This window comes from the organism of the source record quoted next, unplaced genomic scaffold (genome assembly GCF_019419815.1).
Source record: "Pyrus x bretschneideri cultivar Hongxiangsu unplaced genomic scaffold, Pyrus_bretschneideri_v1 Contig13, whole genome shotgun sequence".
NCBI lineage: Eukaryota > Viridiplantae > Streptophyta > Magnoliopsida > Rosales > Rosaceae > Pyrus > Pyrus x bretschneideri.
Genome location: NW_025999424.1, coordinates 7,013,646 through 7,036,363, shown reverse-complemented (window position 1 = coordinate 7,036,363; position 22,718 = coordinate 7,013,646). Strand labels below are relative to the sequence as shown.

General features: G+C 37.4%; 3 protein-coding genes and 4 non-coding genes across 7 annotated transcripts; 5 read left to right on the top strand and 2 right to left on the bottom strand.

The window, feature by feature from the left end:
- Positions 1–1,360: 1,360 nt before the first annotated feature.
- LOC125474941 (small ubiquitin-related modifier 1-like) lies at positions 1,361–3,106 on the top strand. Its single transcript, XM_048579193.1, has 3 exons — positions 1,361–1,518; positions 2,360–2,509; positions 2,704–3,106. The coding sequence occupies exons 1-3, from the start codon at positions 1,441–1,443 to the stop codon at positions 2,770–2,772; spliced, it is 297 nt and encodes a 98-aa protein (XP_048435150.1). The 5' UTR covers positions 1,361–1,440; the 3' UTR covers positions 2,773–3,106.
- A 580-nt stretch (positions 3,107–3,686) lies between these two features.
- LOC125474939 lies at positions 3,687–9,220 on the bottom strand. The gene is made up of 10 exons (XM_048579191.1): positions 8,646–9,220; positions 8,403–8,494; positions 7,900–8,041; positions 7,530–7,799; positions 7,297–7,444; positions 5,429–6,601; positions 5,076–5,314; positions 4,907–4,980; positions 4,140–4,246; positions 3,687–4,025 (listed from the first exon to the last, which is right to left on the bottom strand). The coding sequence occupies exons 2-10, from the start codon at positions 8,465–8,467 to the stop codon at positions 3,997–3,999; spliced, it is 2,247 nt and encodes a 748-aa protein (XP_048435148.1). The 5' UTR covers positions 8,468–8,494; positions 8,646–9,220; the 3' UTR covers positions 3,687–3,996.
- A 9,018-nt stretch (positions 9,221–18,238) lies between these two features.
- On the bottom strand, positions 18,239–20,845 carry LOC125474938 (AUGMIN subunit 2-like). Its single transcript, XM_048579190.1, has 6 exons — positions 20,609–20,845; positions 20,220–20,345; positions 20,027–20,131; positions 19,460–19,528; positions 19,069–19,182; positions 18,239–18,739 (listed from the first exon to the last, which is right to left on the bottom strand). The coding sequence occupies exons 1-6, from the start codon at positions 20,729–20,731 to the stop codon at positions 18,389–18,391; spliced, it is 888 nt and encodes a 295-aa protein (XP_048435147.1). The 5' UTR covers positions 20,732–20,845; the 3' UTR covers positions 18,239–18,388.
- Positions 20,846–21,172: 327 nt separating this feature from the next.
- On the top strand, positions 21,173–21,239 carry LOC125475056. The gene has a single exon (XR_007256391.1). It is a non-coding gene; the product is annotated as a small nucleolar RNA U49 (small nucleolar RNA).
- Positions 21,240–21,428: 189 nt separating this feature from the next.
- LOC125475055 lies at positions 21,429–21,583 on the top strand. Its single transcript, XR_007256390.1, has one exon. It is a non-coding gene; the product is annotated as a small nucleolar RNA snoR2/U65 (small nucleolar RNA).
- A 71-nt stretch (positions 21,584–21,654) lies between these two features.
- LOC125475050 lies at positions 21,655–21,736 on the top strand. Its single transcript, XR_007256385.1, has one exon. It is a non-coding gene; the product is annotated as a small nucleolar RNA snoR77Y (small nucleolar RNA).
- A 113-nt stretch (positions 21,737–21,849) lies between these two features.
- LOC125475039 lies at positions 21,850–21,975 on the top strand. Its single transcript, XR_007256373.1, has one exon. It is a non-coding gene; the product is annotated as a small nucleolar RNA SNORD14 (small nucleolar RNA).
- The last annotated feature ends 743 nt before the right edge of the window (positions 21,976–22,718 follow it).

Below are 22,718 nucleotides of genomic sequence, written 5' to 3'. Positions count from 1 at the left end.
AATTTTTAATTTTTATGGAATATTGTGGCACGTTTACGTATGGGTAATCTGAATAAGGAAAAGGAATTGAATTCCGATTACTAAGTATTTTGATGTTTACTAAATATTAAGAAATAAAAAAAGTGGTGGAGCCCACACCAAACAAGGAATCCAATTCCTGAAATTGAAGGAACGGGATTCTGTAGGTTTTTTGAGGTATTTGAATTCCCTAAGGGTAAGGGAATCGGAAATGCATCTTTTTTTCCTATTATACCCTTTTCTTATTATTCCAACATTGCCCTTCATTTGACACTCATTATGTCATTTTTATTATTAAAAAAAACCTATTTATATATTTTTATATAGATAATTTTATTATATATATTTATTAAGAATTTAATTTAATTAATTAGTATGAAAAGAATTTATTTTATGTACGGGCAATATAGTAATCAACCTAGTTTTCATTCCGATTGAAGTGAATTAGTAAATAACTTATATGGACTCAACATCATTTCTACTCTGATTCCAAACAGTTTTAGTAAACAACTTCAAGAAGAATCTGATTCTGATTCCACCTCATTTCAATTCCTCCTCAATCCAATTCGCCCTCAATCCAATTCCTCTCAATTTAATTACGGATTAGTAAACACGTCATTGGAAGAGTCAAAGAGGGAAACATAACTCGCCTTTTTAAATTGACAAATTGAAATCAATTTTATTTAGCACTCTCTCTAACTTGAGTTCCATGCCTAGCGATGCATCAAAATCCACTTGAGGAAATATCAGTTGAACCAATTCCTAAGTCGACATTTTTTATACAACATGCATACTTAAATGATGGGTGGAAATTTTAGAATAAGTTACACAATGAACAAAAATAGTACATTAGTATCAACCTTATGATTTCTCATTTACAAGTAGATATACTAAACAATTCAAATTTATGATAGAGTTTATTCGAACCTTGATACACGAGTACAAACTTTGTAACATGAACAACCGACCAACAAGTGGTCCAGTGGTAAGGGCGCAAACTGCAACTCCTAATAAACAAAAAAAATATTGGATGTCTCGAGTTCAATGTTCCAAATTAGTGAGTCTGCTTAATTGTGACCACAAGCTCGTGAGTCTGCTTGACCGACCAACTCACTTGTTAACAAGATTGATGATCCTTGATCCAAAAGATTATCGAGCCTCGTGGATCTCAAAGGCCCAATTTAATTAATAACTTGGGCATTTGAACTTCAAAAGGCCCATCAGCAACCAGTCAAACTCTAACACGTATACGACCTCTATTGCGCGGGGTCACTGAAAAGAACCGTCGGTGGTAGCGCCGCAGCGGGTACAAAAATCAAGGAGAGGAACCCTAATTTTGCTTTGTTTTAGAGCGAGAGAGATACAGACTACAGAGGAGAGAGGGAGAAGAAGAAGAAGAAGAAGAAGAAGAAGAAGAAGAGGATGTCGACTCCGCAGCAAGAAGAGGACAAGAAGCCCAACGACCAGGCGGCCCACATCAACCTCAAAGTCAAAGGACAGGTCTCTATTTTTCACCATCGAACTTTACCCATCTGTATACAATTTAGATTTTTTATTTTTAATGTTTCTGGTTTTGATTATGATATTCGATTCGCATGGGTTTTTTTAATTTTTGGGTTCTGAAAAAAAATTGGGGTTTTCCCAAATATGCCTGATTTTTCCCCCTTTTTTTGTTCTAATAAATCAGTTTAAATTGCTCTGATTAGAGTAGTACTGCTTTTTTTTGGCAAATTAATGCATAAATTAGTTGGTGTTGATCAATTTGAACAGGGATTAGTGAATTAGGCTGTGTTGCCTTTTTATTCGTATATTTGGTGTCTACCATCTGCTTTTGTGATTGTGTCGATATCTTATTATTTACCCCTTTTGTTCTTGTTAAACTAAAGTTAGGTTTTTTCTATGATCATGGCGGCTTCGCCCCGAAATCAATTGGTTTTGTGGTCTTATGTTTTTGCAATATGCTTCTCATTATTTTATGCAATCGTTTGTGATGATAAATGGAGATGTATTTAGTTCAATCTCTGTTGTTTGGTTTTGTGTGCGATTGACGATTTAGTGCGCAAACTGCTTATTTTGCATGATGGGTTTATAACATCACCGTTGAACGCTTGCAGTCGCATTCAATATCTTATTTATTCTTCATTCGGATTATCATTCACTTCATTGTGTTTTGTTCATTTCACTCCGTAGTTGTGACAGAGTTTGAGGCTTCCGTGCTGTTGATTACGAAGTCATTGAATCATAATCTTCAGATGTCTTGTTTGAGTGGTATATTTTCAAAACGGTTTGTAGTCGGGGAAAGTGTGATGAGCGGATGAGATAATTTGGTACTTCTTTGCAGGATGGGAATGAAGTGTTTTTCAGGATCAAGCGAAGCACTCAACTGAAGAAGCTTATGAACGCATATTGTGATCGCCAGTCTGTGGAGATGAACTCAATCGCCTTCTTGTTTGATGGCCGTCGTCTACGAGCAGAGCAGACCCCTGATGAGGTTCCCCTCTCCCCTCTCTTGCATACGCACCTGCTTTTTCACTCTCACGATTGCAAACACTTGTGCATTTCCGCTCAGTTGCTCATTTCCTGCATATATGATAAACTCACGATTGCAAACACTTGAACGCACATTTGCACTTATGTTTTTCTTATTCACATGCTAAATTGTGTGTGGCTTTTATCTTGTTCCAGTTGGAAATGGAGGACGGTGATGAGATTGACGCCATGCTGCACCAAACTGGGGGAGCCGTACAGATTTGATACTACCATGCTCTTAGTGGAAGGTAGATATTAGTATCTATGATTGGAAATGAAGTTGTTCTATGAATCATCGGTTGTCAAGTATTACGAGTGAGTTTGGTTATGTACAAGACCTTTCGTAGTTGTTAATCAACTTTGATTATGTTGTATGTGGGATTTGGCGTCGAAGTTTTTAGTTTTCTTTTAAATTTGGATCCAGTTTATGATTTTAAGTTGGTATGTCGTTGTCCCAATGAACAGACATGATTGCGAGATTGTTAAAACACATAACATCGTGTTATTGGTCGGGATGCAATGCTATCGTACTTGGATTCGAGACTATTAAATAATTGAATTTAGTGCAATTTGAATTTTTATCTCCATCTTTGCATTGGTACAGATTTTTAATGGTTTCGACCTGTATCTAACTAATATTGATTTCGAATTTATAATCCGATTAGGATCCTTCGATTGAAGATAATATTTTCCCCTTGGACCTTTCCTTTTCCTATTTCTAAGTTTTCCATTCCTTCCTTACTCAGGGCAAATGTTGCTTAGCGGAAAGCGATCAAGCATGTGCAACCTGATGCAAGTTTAATCGACCAATTTTTCTTTTTCCTAAAAACTAACTATTTAAGAGTATCTATAAAGAAAAAGTCAAAAATGTCCATGTCAGCAATAGCCAAAAAAAAAAAAAAGATAGCTTTCGTGGTTTTCAACCGAAATGTTAATTCCTACTTGGCATGACGTGAATTGACAATAAAGGTAGTTGCTATCAAATTTGATAGCAACTTCAAATCTATTTTTAGCAATTTTTACCATTATTATTATTATTATTATTATTTGTTCTATCGCTCTACGAAAAATATTTATCCATTCCCTATTCTATTTCTGTTAAGTAAACATGCCCTAAGATTAGTTTGATTGCGAATCAATTCGGATTCAAACATGAATTAATCGAATGAACATTATATACAGTGAACTAAGAGTTTGCCCCCTACAATTCACATATAGAAACAAACAAGACCGCAAAGAATTAAGGATAAAAAAGAAACCGAGCTCTTCCTATGGTATGTATTCAGACATGGGTGCTACATGCAGACAACAGAAGCACCCGCATCAACTCCTACACTTACACTATGCCGCCGTCTTTATGTTCTCTTGTTTGGCCGAAAGCATTTCACACATTGTCGAAGGTGGTACCGTATTGATAGTGTTATCCTCCAAAAGCTGTGGAAAAACTATTCAAGGTTGTTTTTCCTTCTTACTTCGAACTGCAAAGCCAAAACCATGATAATCGGTTAAGGAAATTTAGAACATGCGCAATTATTCGTGCGTCGTAAAATCAGCAGCAAGTGCAGCAATTATTCCCACAGTAGAAAACTAACCAAATTCCGAGTTTCCGGTGGGTCTATAACGTCTTGAAACTTCACGCCGTGATCTCTGGGTTCGGTCCAGGAATCTTCGGGTAAACTCTTGTACATGATTATAAATGCTGTAACCATCACAAAATAATCATAAGCACGGGGTTTATTAACACAATCATACATAGGTCTACAAATAGTTTCATGCTGAATTACCAGTGACTACATAGGTAAACCACCTAGTTACACGCACAGGTTTTCCAAATGAATAGAGTTGAAATCTCCCCTCGGGATCTCCTATCTAAACTTCGTTTCCATATTGTTACCTAACCTTTAGGTCAAAACTATTGCGAACGTAATGAATCAGAATTGGGGTAGTCAGCTCCGTTAAGAGTGGCAGACACGAGATCACCTCTTCAAAGGGTTGTTCAATTGGGAAGCTTGGTACCATGGAGAAGTCTACTTTTGCAATATCCAAGGATTGAGGATAACAACAGAAGTTTCCCCATGACTATTGCACAAATAAAGCTAATATTTAGCATAACCCCAGAATCTGGAAGGACAGGTACAATGCCTGAGGAGCATGGGTCGGAGTTTTACATTTGACATAGTAGTTTTATTGTCTCTCAAACAACTAGTAACTTAACGACAACACTGTGCTTAAAGGAACTTTGTACTGATAAGGTCTAATGATGGCCTAAGCAACCACAGCAAATGTGTACGCATCCCACAGAGCAGAAAAATGAAGATCACTAAACAAGATATTCACGCTAAAGAAAAGAACAGCATACCTAAGGCGATGCCTGTTACAAGCTATGAAGAATGCAACAAAACCATTTAATATACTCCTGACAGCTCGGAAAACCTGAAACCCAAAAAGAAGAGAATGGTGATCAATAAAACCATCTAGCTGACATTGTTAAAAAGTAGAAACTACATTTATACTTTTTTACTTCCAACCTGAGAAAAGAGGTCATTCCAAAGTGAACGCCATATGGAACCTTCAACCGTTTTCACAGTTGCCTGGGAAGCTGAAGCAAACTTGAATATGCTGCTAATAACTTGCCAGATATCTCGAAGTGTATCATATATGCATGCACCAATAAAAACTATAACATTGGCTAGTGCAAGGACCATGCGAACCGGAGCATAGAGTACTTCCCATAGAATCCAAAATATAGGATATACAATGGAAGTTCCTGCAACAAAATGCAAACAAGAGTACATGCACTTAACAGAAGATTTTTAAATTGTACAACGCCATTGACTATTTGAATCAAAAGATAGGTAATCCAAAGAATTGCACGACCTACCAATGCTCCAGATGGCCGACAGGAGAAACCATATTGGAAACACTAAAACCTCAATCAGGTTCCCAACTAGACTGCATGAAGATCCAATCAGAATCCAAATGACTGAAAAGAGGCTCTCTAACACATCAATAAGCGCGTTCCATACTGGAAGGAGGAATCCAAAACACTCCACAACAGGTTCTACCAACGGCTGAGCTAGAACTGAAAAAAAGGATCGCGTGGTACTCCTGATTGCCAGAAACCACTGAACAACTTTCTGAGAGTGGTGTAGAAATAGCATTGTTCCCAAGTACTTAATCCTTGATATCATCGACCAGGTCTCTATCCAATCGAATAGAGGCCCACAAAGACGAGATGCAGTTGCCTTGAGAACTGGAACATTTTTGTATAGGTCATAAAATCCAATTAGAACAGTGACAACTGAGATCAGCACATACAATGCTCTTGCCAGAGGGCACATCCACGGGCGATAGATATGGCAAAACCCTGGGTATGACTGAAGGAAGATAACCCAAGATGGAAGCCCAGCCTCAAGCAAAGTCAGCAACCGGAGATCAGACATTATTATTTCTCTTAGTTTAAATGGGAGGTCACGGTCATTGAACCTGATCAAAATCAGCACATCCCTGTACTGGGTAGATTCAACAGCATCTTGACAATCACTAGTATGGGTATTGACAGTTACAGGTACAGCATCTTTGCTGAACGGAGTAGCTTTAACGGAACCTTCAGAGTCACTGATATAGGCCCTCGCAGTCACCGGTATCTCATCTTCAGAGTCACAGGTATGGATCTCAGAGTTTTGCATTTCATCTCCACAGTAACAGGAATAAGTCTCGCAGTTTTGCATTTCATCTTCAAAGTAACATTTATACGTCTCAGAACTTTCAGAGTCACAAGCAGGGCTTTGCACTTCCTCAGAATAAGTATCTACTTCAACTCCAGCACTAATACACGTTGTTATTTTCCTTCTCTTATAGGGTCCAGTAGGTGGAGGCGGTGAATGTGGCACACCGGCCCTATTTTCACAGGTATCAGAATGAACACTAAAGTTGCGACTAAGGCAGTGGAGAGAATCTTCCCCAGTGGACAGATTATTGTGACAGATATTGTCATCAACAACCGCCATAGTTTCTGTCTCTGGAAACTCTTCAGCATCATAGAAAACTTCTCCTAGAAACGTTAATAGAAATTAAATGAAATCATAGAATCCTCATTTCAACTGGTAGTAGAAGAAACACAGTAGTTTCAGCAGCCATCATGTAGCACAGTATAACACTTTGTGCAGATAGAGAAATTCTCCAAATATACGTTTATCCAAATTTCCTAATAAACCAACAAAGGAAAATGTTCGAAAAGAACTCGAACTTCTCCTTGTGAGCTTCAAGGGATCCCAAGTCCCTATGCTATAAGAAGATTATCCAAGTAAATTAAATAGTGTCTCTAGATCAACTCACATTCTAGTGGCTTCCATTCCTGCTGGTGTTACAATTTTATAACCTTTAAATCATCATGCATATCACAGAATTTCACTCTCAAGCAACATCATACAGATTCAAGCAAAGATGAATACTTCACGCCTTGAGGCTCAGTGCACGGCAGAGTTCTAATATTTTTTCTTTAAAGGAACATATCTTATGAAACAATTAAGCTATAGCAGCCCCAAATAAATTTCCAAATTTTTACCATTTTCAATGCTGCACTATTTGTTTTGACTAACCAAACATGGCCACTAAAGACATCCCCACATTCCGACTACATGTACACAAATCTCATGCTCATATGCCAAAAGAAAAAAAAACCCCATGTCATAAAGTTATTAACATGAAGACCACAAAAATAGGAATCATGAGAGCAAAGAATACTACCTACAGCAGAATTCAGATGCTCTTTCAACTGTAGCTGCTCAGAGATTGTTCCTGGGAACCATGAAGATATGCAGCTTGCAGCTTGAGCAATACTGTCAAATTCCCATCTTTGCATGGATTTAGCCTCTACAGCCAGCGAGGTATCAGTCTGCAAAGAACACATAAACCATAGAACACGGGCACTTACAAAGGACTACAAATAACTGTTCAAGGATATAAAAAGGGGGTGATACCTGAAGCTCATTGATGTAATTGATACCTCGAACATTGCTCCATGCAATTTCGAATACAATAAAACCATACAAGGTCCTATGTAACTCCCTTCTTAGAAGCAAAGATCTCTGCAGCTTCTTTACAGGTAACAACACCTTCTTCTGATGCTTGATTAATGAGAACCACCTAGCAAGCTTCTTTGGTTTTGCAGTCTTTGGTCTGGGGCAAGCATCCTTTCCTTCTGTTCCCACCTTCCGCACTTTAGTGTTTGCAAAAGGAGACAACCTTGACTGAAAAATCAAACCAATATAAACTTTGATTCTCTGTAAACTAGAATTGAAAAACAAATAAGTTGAACATCAATGAGAGTGTAGTGACTATAGATTTGACCTTAGTAACCATCAATTGCCACAAGTGTGCTGACCGCGAACCTAGGTCGCCCAGCCATGGCCGATTGTCCACCAAGATATAGAATTTCTTGCTTTCGAGGGCCAGGAAAAGGCTAAGATCCGAAAGATAAGACTGCAAGTCTCTGCAATCACATAGCACAAACCACATCACTTCATTATTCACACAAAAAGAAAAGAAAAAAAAAAAAAAACCCAAAAACAACAGTACATCATATGTTTCAGAACATGAAAAAGAATAAGGTTTTCTCTGCATTTAGCAATACTAAATTACAATCTTAACAAATAAACACACACCAGAGCTGAAAATTAAAGAAAAAAAATTGTCAAGCAATTAAATTTCTCATAAAACCCAATTCTGGCACAGAAAAATTGTGCATGTAGGATCAAAACAAAAAGTGCATTTGAGAATTTAAATAAATAAATTAGATTTAAACCGAAGTATTAAAATTGAAGTAGTAAATGCTGAAATTTGAAGAAAGTTACCCAATTTGCAAACCAGTGAGGGGGAAAATGCAGCGGGCAGCGTCACGTTTACCCATCAAGTTCATGCTTTCCGCCCAATTCTTCACCAATCACTGCTTCCCACAATTCACAATTCACAAATGATTAACAACCCAGAATCCAATACATAAGTACACAATGTTATGGGTATATGTTTCTTATGTGGAAGCATACACTGAATACATTTAGAGAGAGAAAAAGGATAGAGTGAGAGAGAAGGAGGACCTTGTTGTTGATAAAGAAGAAAATTCCATGGAAAGAAGAGAAAGCAATCACCGGCGAACTTCATAACAGAGGGCAAAGCCACGCCGGAAGAGAGAGAGAGGAGAGAGATAATGAGGGAGTCCACGTGGACAAAATCAACGGCGGAGTGAAGAAAAAGCCTTTACCCTCTGGAGATTTTCAGAGCAAAGATTTTATCTTTTTTTCCAGATTGTTTCTTCTTCTTTTTTTAATTATTAAATTTCCTTTTTTCTTCTTTTTTGGGGGATATTTATGAGTTGCTTGGATTCGAAGGCGACGGGAAGGTGGCGTGTCCGGAGGAGGAGAGGGGGCGGGTCGACTCGGCAGGGACACGTCGGCTGGGGGAGTTTATGAGGAGGATGACGGGAGCAGCAGGTGAGATGGGTACAATGGTAAATTCGACCCTCCTGCGGATCTCATGCGCTTCCCGCCACCACTATCTCTCTCTTCAATAGCTGTCGTTTGGGGGATGAGAGAGAGAGAGAGAGAGAGAGAGTCGGAGAAGTTTCTCAAAGTCAAAGTGGAGAGAATGGTAGAAGAGGTGACGGAACTTCGAGGATTATGGCTGCGCTCGTCTACATGATCTAATCATTTAAGTTTATTCTCACTTTGGCCCTTGGAGTTTATGAGTTTTAATTTTATGTCTCACTTTGGCCCTTTTGTGAAAGTTCATTTGATTTTATGTCCAAATTTAAGGCATCTGTCATTTCGATTTCAAAACAATTATATGATGCCAAATGGCATCATCTTGATTGTCCACGTGTCAATTGTTTGTAACATATTGGTTGAGTTGTTGAGTTTGTTGCTTAATTAGTCCTATTAGATATTACAAATAAAGATTCAAAGATGAATGCGATGTTGTTGTAAGGGTTGTCAATAAGTAATATAATACTCATTGTACGTTGTGTTGTGTAAAAGTTGAAGTGTGAGATTTTTACGACTAATTTAACATAAAAACTAGCAGATTTTAACAGAAAGACCAAAGTGACATGACAATAAAACTTTGGAAGTTATAAACTAAATGGAAGGACGGAAATGGGATTGGTTGCAATACGAAGGACTATATTTACAGAAATTTGGGATTGAAAATTGGGAGTCAGTTGATTGGAGGGGAGAAGTAAAAGCGCGTATACGCCGGTCGTACTTGATTGCTGTCGATAAAAGTGGTGTGCGTAGGCGTAGCGTGGTCCTATATTTATCTGTAGGAAAAGAAAATAATCAAATATCTACATATAAGTAGGCTACCTAGAATATGCCCTCTCAGTTTCTTTTTCTTATCTCATCCACCATAATTGTTTCTTTGCATGCTTCACTATCAGCATCAATTTTAACGAAAGGTCCACGTCCCTAAATTAATGCTTTAATTGCGTACAGTAAGGACTTTATTTTGCAAAGTAATTTACAATTCGCGAGAGGATTTGAACTCAAATCTTATGCACTTGGATAACTAAAATTTATATATAGATTTTCGAACATTTGCGTTTCAATACGAAGTTTAAGTCAAAGAAAAATGTTATTCAACTAAGTAAATAATAAGATTTGAGTTTTAACTTGAATCACTTTTAGTATTGTCAAACTCAAACTTCAGTGAAAAAGATTCAAATCTTAAGACTCAAAATATAAGAATATAAAGTCTTTGAATTGGATGAGAAAAAAAAAAAAACTCAAATTCCACCACTTCTTTGGAATCAAACATAATAAGATAGGTCTTGGAGATTGTTGTAGGTTAAGATAGTGTGTCATCTCAAGTTTGTATCCTCCTTCCCGCTCCCATAAATTAGAGGAAATTACAAACAAAAAAAAAAAAAAAAAGCCTTTGTCCGTAAGGCAAGAGAAGGAGAACTTACCAACAAAATCTAAATCAAGATTTCCAAGTAGCGTAGTTGTTGAAGCGTAAAATCAATAAGGATTAGACCTTGCGCTTTCACTTGATTCTCAAGAGAAGGAGGAGGACTGAATCTCGCAATGAGGGGCGGAGTGCAGGCGGTTCCCGCTATGTACCCTTCGATGCTCAAGTCACTCTAAGCAATAAATCGTAGCTTAAACTTGTAGCCTAAAAGGTGCATATATCCGAAGTTGATCACAAGTATATTACCAAGTCCTTGTTTGTTGTAAACTGTTTTGAAATTTTTTTTACTTTGAATTTGAGTTATTTCCATTGTAGGGCTCATGTATTTTCTAGCCACATCCATTTGGTCCAACCATGACATCCTATAATTTCTCCGGCCAACTTAATTAATAGTCGACAATTACGAGATTAATTTATATGGTATGAATATGTTGTTGCGGTGACATTTTATGTCATTTCTACAATATTAATGGTTAATTTTTCTTTATACATCATTATGTCATCGTCAGGATACTCCGCACCTACTTTAGTTAGACCATAGAGCGTTTTTGACCTTTAACTTTTGGCTTAGACATGCGGCCTTTCTTGGCTAGCGTATGGGTTGCTGCACCGTAAACTATCCTTTGAAAAAGCAAGACCCCACCATGATCAGGAATTTGAGAAATTTTTCATAGTGACCTGAACACAGATGATACATCACGTGTTTTTATATGAATGGTGAGAATTTTTATTTTTTAAGTTATTAAATTTTTAACACATATATTACACTAACACGTGATGTACTATTTGTATTCCAGTCACGTTAAAATTATCTCTAGGAATTTCAATGATTAACATCACATCACGGCCCGCAAACTCCTTGGCCTCATCTGAACCGGACAATCTGTGATTAGTGGTGGTAGGGCGCCGGCAGGAGTTGATACGTAACCGTTGTTTGGGTAAAATAATAAGAAATTTTTTATTGTGAACGGAACACGGATGATACACTACTTATTTTTATATAAATAGTGGAAATCTATTTTTTTTAAGTTATTAATTTTTTAACACACATATTCTGTTATTTGTATAATAACATATGGTATACTATCATGTGTTCCAATCACACTAAAAAATCTCTTGTAAAATAATAGAGCAAGGCCAGAGATGCAGCTTGCACATGTCGTGTGAAGTTCATGTGCGGCCGATGTGGATAATTTCGTAAGATGAGGAGGAGGCAAGTGGCTCTATAAATCCTCAATTTCTGAAGGGAAAATAAAAAAAAGAAAGAAAATATCAAAGGCCATGCATGATGCATGTTAGATGATGATTGACCATTTCTGTAAATTGCAGGCAGCTGACCTGTCATCGCTGGCCCAATCAAAACCGAGGGACTTTATCTACATTTGGAAGAGATTGGATCCGCTACATGCCTTAGTGTTCGAAACCTATGGATCCACAAATCCGGCCCACCATACACAATATACGATTATGATTTGACTTCCACATCAATCAGCGGTCCAAATTAAAGGATCCGTAGGCTCTGAGCACTAAAATCCGAAGCGAATCCAATCTCTATTTGGAACGAACTTGAAAGATGAGGTATCATATATCAAAGTAATATAAGTGTAGTGCGTTATTGGTTTGAATACTATTAAAGTGTATGTAAGTTTTTCTCCAATTTACAATGGGCAATGGGTTTTTTCATCATCGTGAATGATAGCTTGTATGAAAATGGTACGTTCGTGTGTATTGGTGCATATTTTTTGTTCTCTGGTTTTCTAGTCACACGAATAATGGGATGAAACAGATGTAGAAAGATGTGCAAGACCACAAATGAGTAAGTTAATGCAATATTTCTAAAAATATGTTCATGATACGGAGTATATGCTCTCTTGGTTGTCTTTCTCTTTACGAGATTAGTCATGCATAAGGCTTTTTCATGTTTGGTTGAATCATCTATTGATAGAAACAATTTCATTATATAAACTAGCATATGGGCACACACATAGTGTGTGTGAAATTTTTTTATTTTTGTTTATGAAGTAGAAGGAGAGAGGAAGAGAGTGATAAAGAATGTGGAGTAGGGAAAGGGCTTTATTTTTAATTTTTTTTTTTTTAGTTTTTTATTAGAGATATGTTAGAATAATTACATGTAGGCAAGACCTTAAAAAAAAAAAAAAAACAAAACAAAATTTTGGTTGTGTGAAATTACATTTCTACCCATATTTCTTATTCATGTTTTGTTTTAATTAGAAGGTTAAACTGGTAATTTCATAGAGTTTTTGTTGACAATGAGTGTTTTATTAATATGTAGTTTATATCTGGTTATTTAAAACATTTAATATTTGAGGGTCAGTTTGAGAGTAAGTTTTAAAAATGATATATAAAATTGTCATTGCACTAAAATCTGATAAAATATAATTCTCTCTTATTAATATGAATCAATAATTTAAAAATATCATAAAAATTCAAACTTTGTGATAACTCTAACTCTAAGCAAGTTTGGTGGTGGCACTTTGTTATGGTAATTAGGTTTCGATTAGGTGGACGGGCAGGTTGTTTTGATGATTTTTTTTTTTTTTTTTTTTTTTGGTGTTTACTATTTTGATGATTTGATTGGTTGTCATATTTCACACTTGGTTAATCTAATAATACGGGAATGTTGAATGCTGGGAAGTTCATTTCTTAGCTGCGAAGGCAACAATATTATACATGTTGGATGACATTGATATAATATACATAGTTTTCAATTGTTTTAGTAGAATGATAGCGCTAATAGGTTTGTAATTGTTAAAGAAATAAAAGTCAATAAAACCTGCACTAAAATGTATAAGCATAATTGCTTTCAATCATTGCAGAATAACTCATCTGCACATAGTTTTCAATTGTTGAATCAAATTTTATTTCAACATGTTGACTGTTTGAGCATAATAAATGCGGCTTCAATATTGTCAAAGCCTGCATTTTATAACACAACATATAAATGAAAAATGGATGTGTACACGACACAACATATAAACGAAAAAGGTTATCTTAGGATCACTCGAAGTCTGAAAAATATACATGTAAAAGTCTTTTGAACCTCCAATGTGATATAAATGTTACAATTTTGAGATCTGACAATGGGGAAAATAGTTCTCCAAGAACTTTCAAGCTTATCTGCAGAAACAAAGGATCCAAATGTTTGGTACCATTCTCTTTTGTACTTACCAAATGTTTTATATAATGTCTACTAGGTATATCTCGACATTTTTCGACAATTCTCTTGATATTTCTTATCGGATTGCTTCGTCATATGTTGATATCTGTTGATATATGTGCAACATGGTTTAGTAGACGACATGTCACATCCCGGCCCGGGGCGGATCACTTCCCGGGCCCGCTCCACCACCGTAGCACGATATTGTCCGCTTTGGGCTTACCATTCCCTCACGATTTTGTTTTTGGGAACTCACGAGCAACTTCCCAGTGGGTCACCCATCATGGGATTGCTCTAGCCCCCTTCTCGCTTAACTTCGAAGTTCCTACGGAACCCGAAGCCAGTGAGCTCCCAAAAGGCCTCGTGCTAGGTAAGGATGGGAATATACATTTAAGGATCAGTCCCCTGGGCGATGTGGGATGCCACAATCCACCCCCCTTAGGGGCCCGACGTCCTCGTCGGCACACACGCGGTCAGGGTTAGGCTCTGATACCAAATTGTCACATCCCGACCCGGGGCGGATCACTTCCCGAGCCCGCTCCACCACCGTAGCACGATATTGTCCGCTTTGGGCTTACCATTCCCTCACGGTTTTGTTTTTGGGAACTCACGAGCAACTTCCCAGTGGGTCACCCATCATGGGATTGCTCTAACCCCCTTCTCGCTTAACTTCGAAGTTCCTACGGAACCCGAAGCCAATGAGCTCCCAAAAGGCCTCGTGCTAGGTAAGGATGGGAATATACATTTAAGGATCAGTCCCCTGGGCGATGTGGGATGTCACACGACAACAATCTACCAATTGTTCGACAAAATGTCTCAAAATATAAAATGTAGTTTACTATTATTAATATGGATGAATAATTGAAAAATGATATCATAAAAATTGAGACTTTATTATAACTCTAAGCAAGCATGGTGGTGGCACTTTGTTATGGTAATTACGTTTTGATTGGGTGGAGGGCTGGTTGTTTTGATAATTTGATTGGTTGTAATATTTCACGCACTTGGTTAGTCTAATAATATAGGAATGTTGAATGTTGGGAAGTTAATTTCTTAGCTGCGGAAGCAATAATATTAATACTGTTGGATGACGTTGATATAATCCAAGTTTTTTATTGATACTGTTGGGTTAGATAGTTAATTAGTAAAGGGAAGAAGAGTCGTGGATATCTAATCTGTACGAAGGTGCATAAACATGATTCTTTTAAGTTACTGTGGTAAAGCATCATCTATAGTGACCATGTCCAACTTATAGCTTCTCGTTTTGATTTTTTACATTTCACAAGGTAGTACACCTCTTAACGGAGAGATTTTTCATGTGCCCTAAATACGTTGGCGGTACACCATTATGTTACAATACAAATGGAAGGAATTTTTTTTTTTAAATGTTATGGCGCATGTGCTCATATTTCGAACACACTGAAAATCTTCTTTTAAGGGTGGTAGATGTGAACGGTGCATGCAAAATTGGCAATATTTAACGCGGATACAGCCTAGACCACATTGACATTTGAGATTGGTGCATAATATTTGCATATTTGATCTTTCATTTTCGCACACAAACTGCCACTTGTGAATTTAAAAAAACAAAAAGTGAAGCGTTTACGAAGATATTATTTAAATGCTAATAACAACTTTAGTTTATAGAATTTTTAAGGATCTGTTTAGTATCATATTTGAAATTTTTTATTATTTCTCAAAACATTTCTTAAAAACATTTCTTGAAAATAATTTTCTTTAAGATTCAAAAACTTGATTGGTTTGCAATTTAAAATTTTTAAATTTTACAATTTAAACTTGATTGGATTGGATGAGAGACGAAAAAGGTTAAAAAAAAAAAGGAGAAAAAAAGAAGAAACTAGAGAGATAGATTTGGAGTGAGAGGGGAGGAGGGTGAGAAAATAAATGAGTGGGTTTAAGTTTAAAAACTCTAAAAACTCACTTTTTATGTTTTTAGAGAATAGACTATATTTTTGAGTTAGTCTTGAGTTCAATTTTTGAAAATAATCCTACCAAACAAATTTTTAAGGCCTAAAACTTGAAAATTGTTTTTGAGTTTAAAAAGTTAGATTCAAATACAGTACCAAACAGATCCTTAAATACTTTAACAATTTCTTTAACATAATAACAACCTAGAAGTGTTTGATGATATTATCTGCATTATTTAATTATTAAATTCAACAATGGAATTTTGCCCTTACCCTACATGGGAAGCAAAATTATAATGGCTAAAAAGTGAAAAGGGCCATGAGAACCTTCTAGAGTCTCAGTGGCTTATCTGTTGATAGTTTATTGAGAATAGAGCTAGCCATCTCCAACCAAAGAAGGGTCATAGAGTTTCCTTATAGCTCTTCAAGAAATTATATTTTAACAAATAATGTCAGACCATATTTCATACCATCTCCAACCAAAGGGGTCCCAAGGATCATAGGCCAAACATAATCTATTATTTTAATTGAATTAATATGGTTACTTAAATTAAACTATCATATTAAAATAAGGTTTTTGAACATTTACGTTGTACTCTTTAAATTAAACAACATTAAACAACAACAACACAATCTCCATCCTAGTACAACTTGGGGGAGTTATTCAAACTCAAAAAACATGAAAAAAAAAAACTTAAATGCCTACTCCGTACTTCTTTTGGGCCAAAGATGTGCAACAAGATCCTGTTGCAGGTACTTATTTGTGACATGCGAACGTATCATCCTATAGTGCCTCATGTACTCATTTAAAGAGATATTACTAGTTTTTGAATGCAAAGGCAAATTAGGCCCATCATATATTTTCGCACAAGCACTCCTTGACCTATTTGGATCATCTTGGTCATCATCAGACTCTCCATCAATATAACCATCTTGCTCATCCTCCATAATCATGTTGTGTAATATGGTGCACGACATCATGATGGAGTTCAATTTATCTCGAGTCCACCCTCTTGCCGGTTCCTTAATGATCTTCCACTGTGGTTGTAGAGTGTCGAAAGCTCTCTCAACATCTTTCCGGTATGCCTCTTGGTGTAAGGTAAACCACCTTTGGGCGTCATCCACAGGGTTTGCAATTGCTTGGAAAAGTGTCGCCCACTTTGGGTAGATGTCATCTGCCAAGTAAGACCCTATATTGTATTGATGCCCGTTGCTACGTCAGGTTATTGAAGAGGGGTGAACGCCCGTGTACTATAATGTCATTTTGGAATCCTGGGACTCTAAGGAAAGCATGCTAGATCCATATGTCAAACGAGGCAACTGCCTGTAACATAATAGTTGGCTTTCTTGATCTTCCACTAAATCCTCCTTGCCATCTAATGATCCTATCATGCCCGGAAAGCCACGGTCTTCATCTTTGCGAAGGATCCGATCCATATCTGCTTGATTTGGTTCACGGAGGTACTCCTCTTTGTAAATCTGAACAACTTTGTGACAGAACTTAGCAAGATTATCAAGGCATGTAGACTCAGACATACTATATGTATCATCGATCGCATTATTTAGGGAGTCATAAGCCAACATTCAGAGTGCAATAGTAACCTTTTGATGAGGTGAGAAACCAGGGCGACTTGCTTTATCTATCTTTTGTCAAAAGTATGGATTGACATATTGGACATCATGAAGTAAACGCTCAAAGACATGACGCCTCATCCAAAAGCGACGTCTGAAATTCTCTTCTATGTACACCAAGTTGGAGTGGAAGTAGTTGTTCATCAGAGTCTCATGCTCCATCTCTCTATTTCATGGTTTGTAAAAGCGACCAACAACAGAGCCATCCCATTGAGGTTGTTCTTCAGTTTCCTGACACACCATGACCCTAGCCATTGCTGCCATATATTTTGTGTTGAGCCATGCTTCATCTTCTCCATCGGACTCCTCATCTTCTCGTCTCATCTGCGCCCATTTATCTTCCAATTCAGAATTGCATGAGAACTCCTAGTTGGAATGTGAAGATGATCTAAAGTTGGAATTCATTGCAAACTGTAATTGACAGAGATATTGGAGAGGGAAAAGATGAAGGTGTGTGAATTATTAGAAAATACAATGTGAAGAATTGAAATAAAATGAGGTAAGATAGTATGAATGGTGAAAATTATGTGAGAAATGATGTAGGAATAGCTCAAGTATTTATAGGAAAAAAATTTGTCCGAAAAAAATAAAAATAAAAACATTCAAACCTAACGGCTACCTAGTGTCAACTAGCCTTTGCTAGCTGACGTCATGCTAACGCCAAGTAGTTGTTGGCTTTCAAAAACTAGCCGGCCCAATTGGCCTGATTTTTTGGTTTTGGCCCGATGAGACCCACAAGCCCTTAGTTGGAGACGAGTTTCGTGATATTTCGAACGATTTTTAACCCTATAGCCCTTTGGGCAGGTCGGTTGGAGATGGCCTGAGAACTTCTTGGTGTCTTCTTAAAAGTCCTATTTGGCAGGCTCAAAACACAACGAAATTTTAACATATCATCACTTGGTTTAACAACACTCAGCCCGTCTCTGCCCAGCAATAGTAGGGGCAAAAAAAGAATACAAGTTTGAAGGCATAATCAAACATTTCGACATAATAGAAAATATATGTATTGTTGCACAAACTAAGTTACTGTTTCAAGGCGTATAATTGTACTGGAATTGTTTTTGCAGATACCTATACAATTACTATATCACACAAACACATACAGTGAGTCGCAAGAAACGAGTGTCAGTTATTTTGACTAAACACCGTTCTTTTTAACTGACGGAGGCCATGACAATCTCCGGTGGCTAGTGCCATCCATTTCACTATTTTCATCCTCGGCTTCTCGGTGCTCAACTTCAGCCGTCCTTGAGCTTCTGATAGCTAAGTCATCAAAGCTTGGTTCAGTTCTCCAAGGAGGTGGAGTTACACATTCAGAATCACCTGGTATTCTTCGGGAGGATTGCTTGCCTGGTGTTATAGGCGAGGGCGCATCAGTCTGACCAACTCTGAGATGCTGAAGAGTTGAAAACGATTCCCTCATGGCAGACATTGCTTCAAAGAACCGGGTGCATGATGCTAATGCCACAGGAATTGGACGAAGCATTTCCTGCATCAGTTAAAAAAAATGAAGATCACATCATGCACACGTAATTTCCAAACATAAAAAGTTCTACAACATCTGCATTATTAATTCGCACGTTCAGATCACAGTACATGGTAGATCAGATAATGTAAACAACTCCTTCAGTGCTATAATCAGCAAATTGCAACAGTATTATACTCCGTAGTTGCCAACAACCAAATGTCTTGTAGCTTATAAACCAAGCAACATCAGGAATATTGTCAAAATTGAAGCAAATAATGTGGAAAAAGAACAACTATGCTACATGCATTCTTAGTAATTTAGAAACAAATGAAAAGCTTCCGCAAACATACCCCCCAAACCGAAGGAGGCTCCTTAAATGTCTGACTCCACTGGAAATCTGCAACTGATGCTGTCAAGGCCCCATAATCACTAGCAGCCTTCATCAATAATTCAGAGAATTGTTTCTGCACAGGCACAAGCAAAAGATTCCAGAAACATTAAGAAAACAGTTTTTTTCACATGAAATACAAATAGCCCTGTAGTGATTAAATTTTTCCCAACAATTGTTTTGAATCTTTTGATCAATCTAAACTCCCATAAATTATGACTTGGATTTAGCAACAAACACTCTTAGACTGGTCAAAACAAAATGGCTCATGTATAATCATAGCATAGAATGTAAAATACAAGACAACCTACATGAGTTCAAACCTAAGAGATTTTACACTGCTGAATTCAAACCTGATACTCTGCTTCTACTGGAATGCAATCGAGTGAATATGGTTGTTGAAGACGGGCTATGATGCGATCCTGCCAGTGATTTGAAACAAAATAAATAAGGAGGTGTTATTCAGACACAACATAAAGGGGTGTTACTGAGAATTAAACACGCATCTGAATGACGACAACTATATATGTAGGTGGCATAAAAAAGAAACTCAATGAATGATAGACTGTAAATTTGCTCTTCTATGCCACCAAAATTCAATTTTCAAAGAACATGATAACCAAAGCATCGGTTTATAACATTACTAGCCTGGAATATATCTACTAAAGCATATTCTTGATAGGAAAACCAGAAATCGCTTCGAAAGAGATGCTATAGTCCACTCCATTTCTGGCCAGGAAGACTTTGCAACTATTACAGACATTGTACGATTTGACAAAGAATGCACAGTGGACAGAATATGCAAATGATAATGAATCTTAAATCATTGTATGATTTAACAAAGACAAACCAATCCAATCACAACTCCAATTTACAACAAGAACAAAGCAACACACAATGATGTACCACAACAGATTTACCTTATTCTGAATCACATCTTTCAGTATGGTAGTAATCCTTGCCAAAGTTTCACACTTCTTTTCCATTTCACTCGCATGTGTCAAATGCGCTACGTTTTTATCATCCTACAGACAATATAATCCCAATTCAGTGAAAACAGATGGGATAATCTCACAAACTCGAAACACGAAAAAAGAGACTCCAACAGCTCACCTTTCTCCCTTGGAGTTCAACTTGCAGATCTGCTATTTTTCTCTGAACAGAGGTAAGGTCCCTCAAAACCTTTATCAAGTCATCACCCTTTTCACCAGTACTACTGGACAAGTTCTGAAGCTCTTCCTGCATCACAAAAAATTATTCAACTTTCTGAAATTCAAAGCAAGAAGCTTCCACATTACAAAAGTAACCAAGTAATCAGCTTTCCTCTTCCACTAACATATAACAATTTAATTCCACCTGGTTTTCAAAATTAAGCTCATAAATCTGAAAAATGTACGAAAGCTAAAACATGGGGAGTAAAAGCTCATAAGTCCAAACGAGCCAAACACTGAACTTGAACATGGAGGACATAGAAATGTGCAAAAAGGAGAGCGAGGGTTTACCTGGGTAGGAGGAGCGGCGACGGAGAAGCCGAGATCCGAAGCGATGGAGAGGGCGTCGGCCATGCCGCCGATGCGCCGCAGCGGCTTCTTCCCCACCCAAGTGCTGTCAGTCCCCATCGACATTGCCGCGCCACCCAAACAACGGCCTTCCGGCAACCACCACAATTTGGTTTGGTTGGTCTTCTCTCTCCACTGGGTTTCTCTTGCTTTCAGAGACAGCAATGCGCTGAAAATTTTCAAACCTGTTTGCAACGTATGCTCTCTGGCCGGCCGGGTGGACCCGTTCTTTAGCCCAATTATGAGGCCCAATAGTTATATGGGTCGTATTAGCCCAAATAGAGCCCAACCCGCCAAAACAAAGCCCATATGGGCAATTAGGGTTTTACAAACATCTTCACCTTCCCTATATAAACCCCTCTCGTCCTATCAATTCACAAATCGCTCTGGTGGTTCTCTCTCTTCCCGCAGTCGCGCCTCTCTTCCCGAATCCCAAATTGTGTTTCAGTCAATTTCTAGGGTTTTAGGATCCTTTAGGGTTTTTGATTTTATCTTCTTTCCGATCGATCTCAATGAGGAAGAATGCCCAAAGTGATAGGAAGTGCCGTATGACACTTTATACAGCGGCGGCCACACGCTAACGGAGCCCGCCTCGTTCCCATCCCCCAATGATTGGTTCATTGGCCGGGAACAGGCGTGCGGCTCCGGTGGGCCGCCGCCGTGTATGATTTGGAACGGGATTCTGAGGGTCATGAATTTTTCCGATTACTGCAATTATTATTTAGTTTAATTTTTTCATTTATTTTGTTTGATTATTTCGAAAGGTTCGATGCCACGACGACGGTAGCTAAAATGGCCTTGACCGACGTTGCTATGATTGAACCAAGAGCGAGGATCTTCTGTTTCGCATTCTGATAGGAACCTGTGGATCCTAATTTTTTTACTGGTCCCCGGAGCCGATTTACTGCGATTACATTTATAATTTTCTTGAATATTTGTTAGATTTTGATTAAAAAAAATTATTTTGTTATTTTAGAAAATAATTTGTTGAGCCTATGAGGATTGTTATTTTAGTTGGAATTACCGACTGAATTTTGTTGATGTCAAATAACTGGCTTTCTGAGGCTTGAAATGCAAATTTTAAAACTAATTCGGTTTTCTTATTTTGATAAACATGTTAAATTTGTTTTTAGCTGGAAATTAAATCTGATAATTTGATTAGGAAAATTAAAAAAAATGTGAATGGTCGGTGATGATAAATCCAAAGGCTTGTTTCTCAAGAACATTCGCAGTGGCCGCCTAAGAGCTTTCGCCTTTCGCCGGGCTTGAGAGCTTGTGCTGTTTTTATCCTTCCTTGGATGTCTGAGATCTTAAATTCTGAAATTAAAATATAATTCCATCTTTTATATTTGTAATTTTACTTCATTTCACGAAATTCTCTTTAGCTGGATGTTTTTTTTTAAAATGTTTTTTAAGTGCCTATTCCAAAAGTTGAAAAAGCATTTGGTATGATTTTTTTCACAAGTGTTTCTGTGATTCGAAAGAACTTGTATGTTATGCGTTGAAGTATTAGAAGCCTTTTTTGTCGTCGAAACTGTATTAGGTGGCTCCCCTTGTTAGAGGACCTGCAAAACCGCACCGTAATGCATTGTTTGACTAAAAAGTCGAAAATTTTGGACTAATTATTTTAAAACTCACCTGTATCATTCATTTAAACAAAATTGTGAACCGGTAGGATACGGAAAATACTCGATTATGACATGGTGTAACTTTTGAATCTTATAAACAACGAGTTGAGAATGCTGAAAGTCTCCTTAGCATTTCTACATATGATCTTATCTCAAATTTCTCTACGGCCCATGCCTACATAATTGCCTTGAACGAATAGTTATCGTCATAATCCATAGTCCTCGTTTAGTATTATTGCTGTAAGTATTCGTACAAGAAAAAATAGGCATGTGCCAGTTTAGTATGAGGTCCATGACCGATGCTGGTCATTGAAGAATCGGTAGGAAAAGCCCACATTTCTACAAAATACTTGGTTGCCTGCCCAACTTCATAGCCATCACTTAAGATTCAGCCAGAAAAAGGCTACAAAAGCTCTAACAGTTAA

Bases quoted from the DNA above. Each gene is read 5' to 3' on its own strand.
- LOC125474941 (XM_048579193.1), top strand. From the start codon at position 1,441: ATGTCGACTCCGCAGCAAGAAGAGGACAAGAAGCCCAACGACCAGGCG. The intron at 1,519-2,359 runs GTCTCTATTTTT...ACTTCTTTGCAG, and splicing joins ACCTCAAAGTCAAAGGACAG to GATGGGAATGAAGTGTTTTT. The intron at 2,510-2,703 runs GTTCCCCTCTCC...ATCTTGTTCCAG, and splicing joins CAGAGCAGACCCCTGATGAG to TTGGAAATGGAGGACGGTGA.
- LOC125474939 (XM_048579191.1), bottom strand. From the start codon at position 8,467: ATGAACTTGATGGGTAAACGTGACGCTGCCCGCTGCATTTTCCCCCTC. The intron at 7,800-7,899 runs GTCAAATCTATA...TTGATTTTTCAG, and splicing joins GGCAATTGATGGTTACTAAG to TCAAGGTTGTCTCCTTTTGC. The intron at 7,445-7,529 runs GTATCACCCCCT...TGTTCTTTGCAG, and splicing joins ATTACATCAATGAGCTTCAG to ACTGATACCTCGCTGGCTGT.
- LOC125474938 (XM_048579190.1), bottom strand. From the start codon at position 20,731: ATGTCGATGGGGACTGACAGCACTTGGGTGGGGAAGAAGCCGCTGCGG. The intron at 20,132-20,219 runs GTGAGCTGTTGG...TATTGTCTGTAG, and splicing joins TTGAACTCCAAGGGAGAAAG to GATGATAAAAACGTAGCGCA. The intron at 18,740-19,068 runs GTATGTTTGCGG...TAACTGATGCAG, and splicing joins AGCCTCCTTCGGTTTGGGGG to GAAATGCTTCGTCCAATTCC.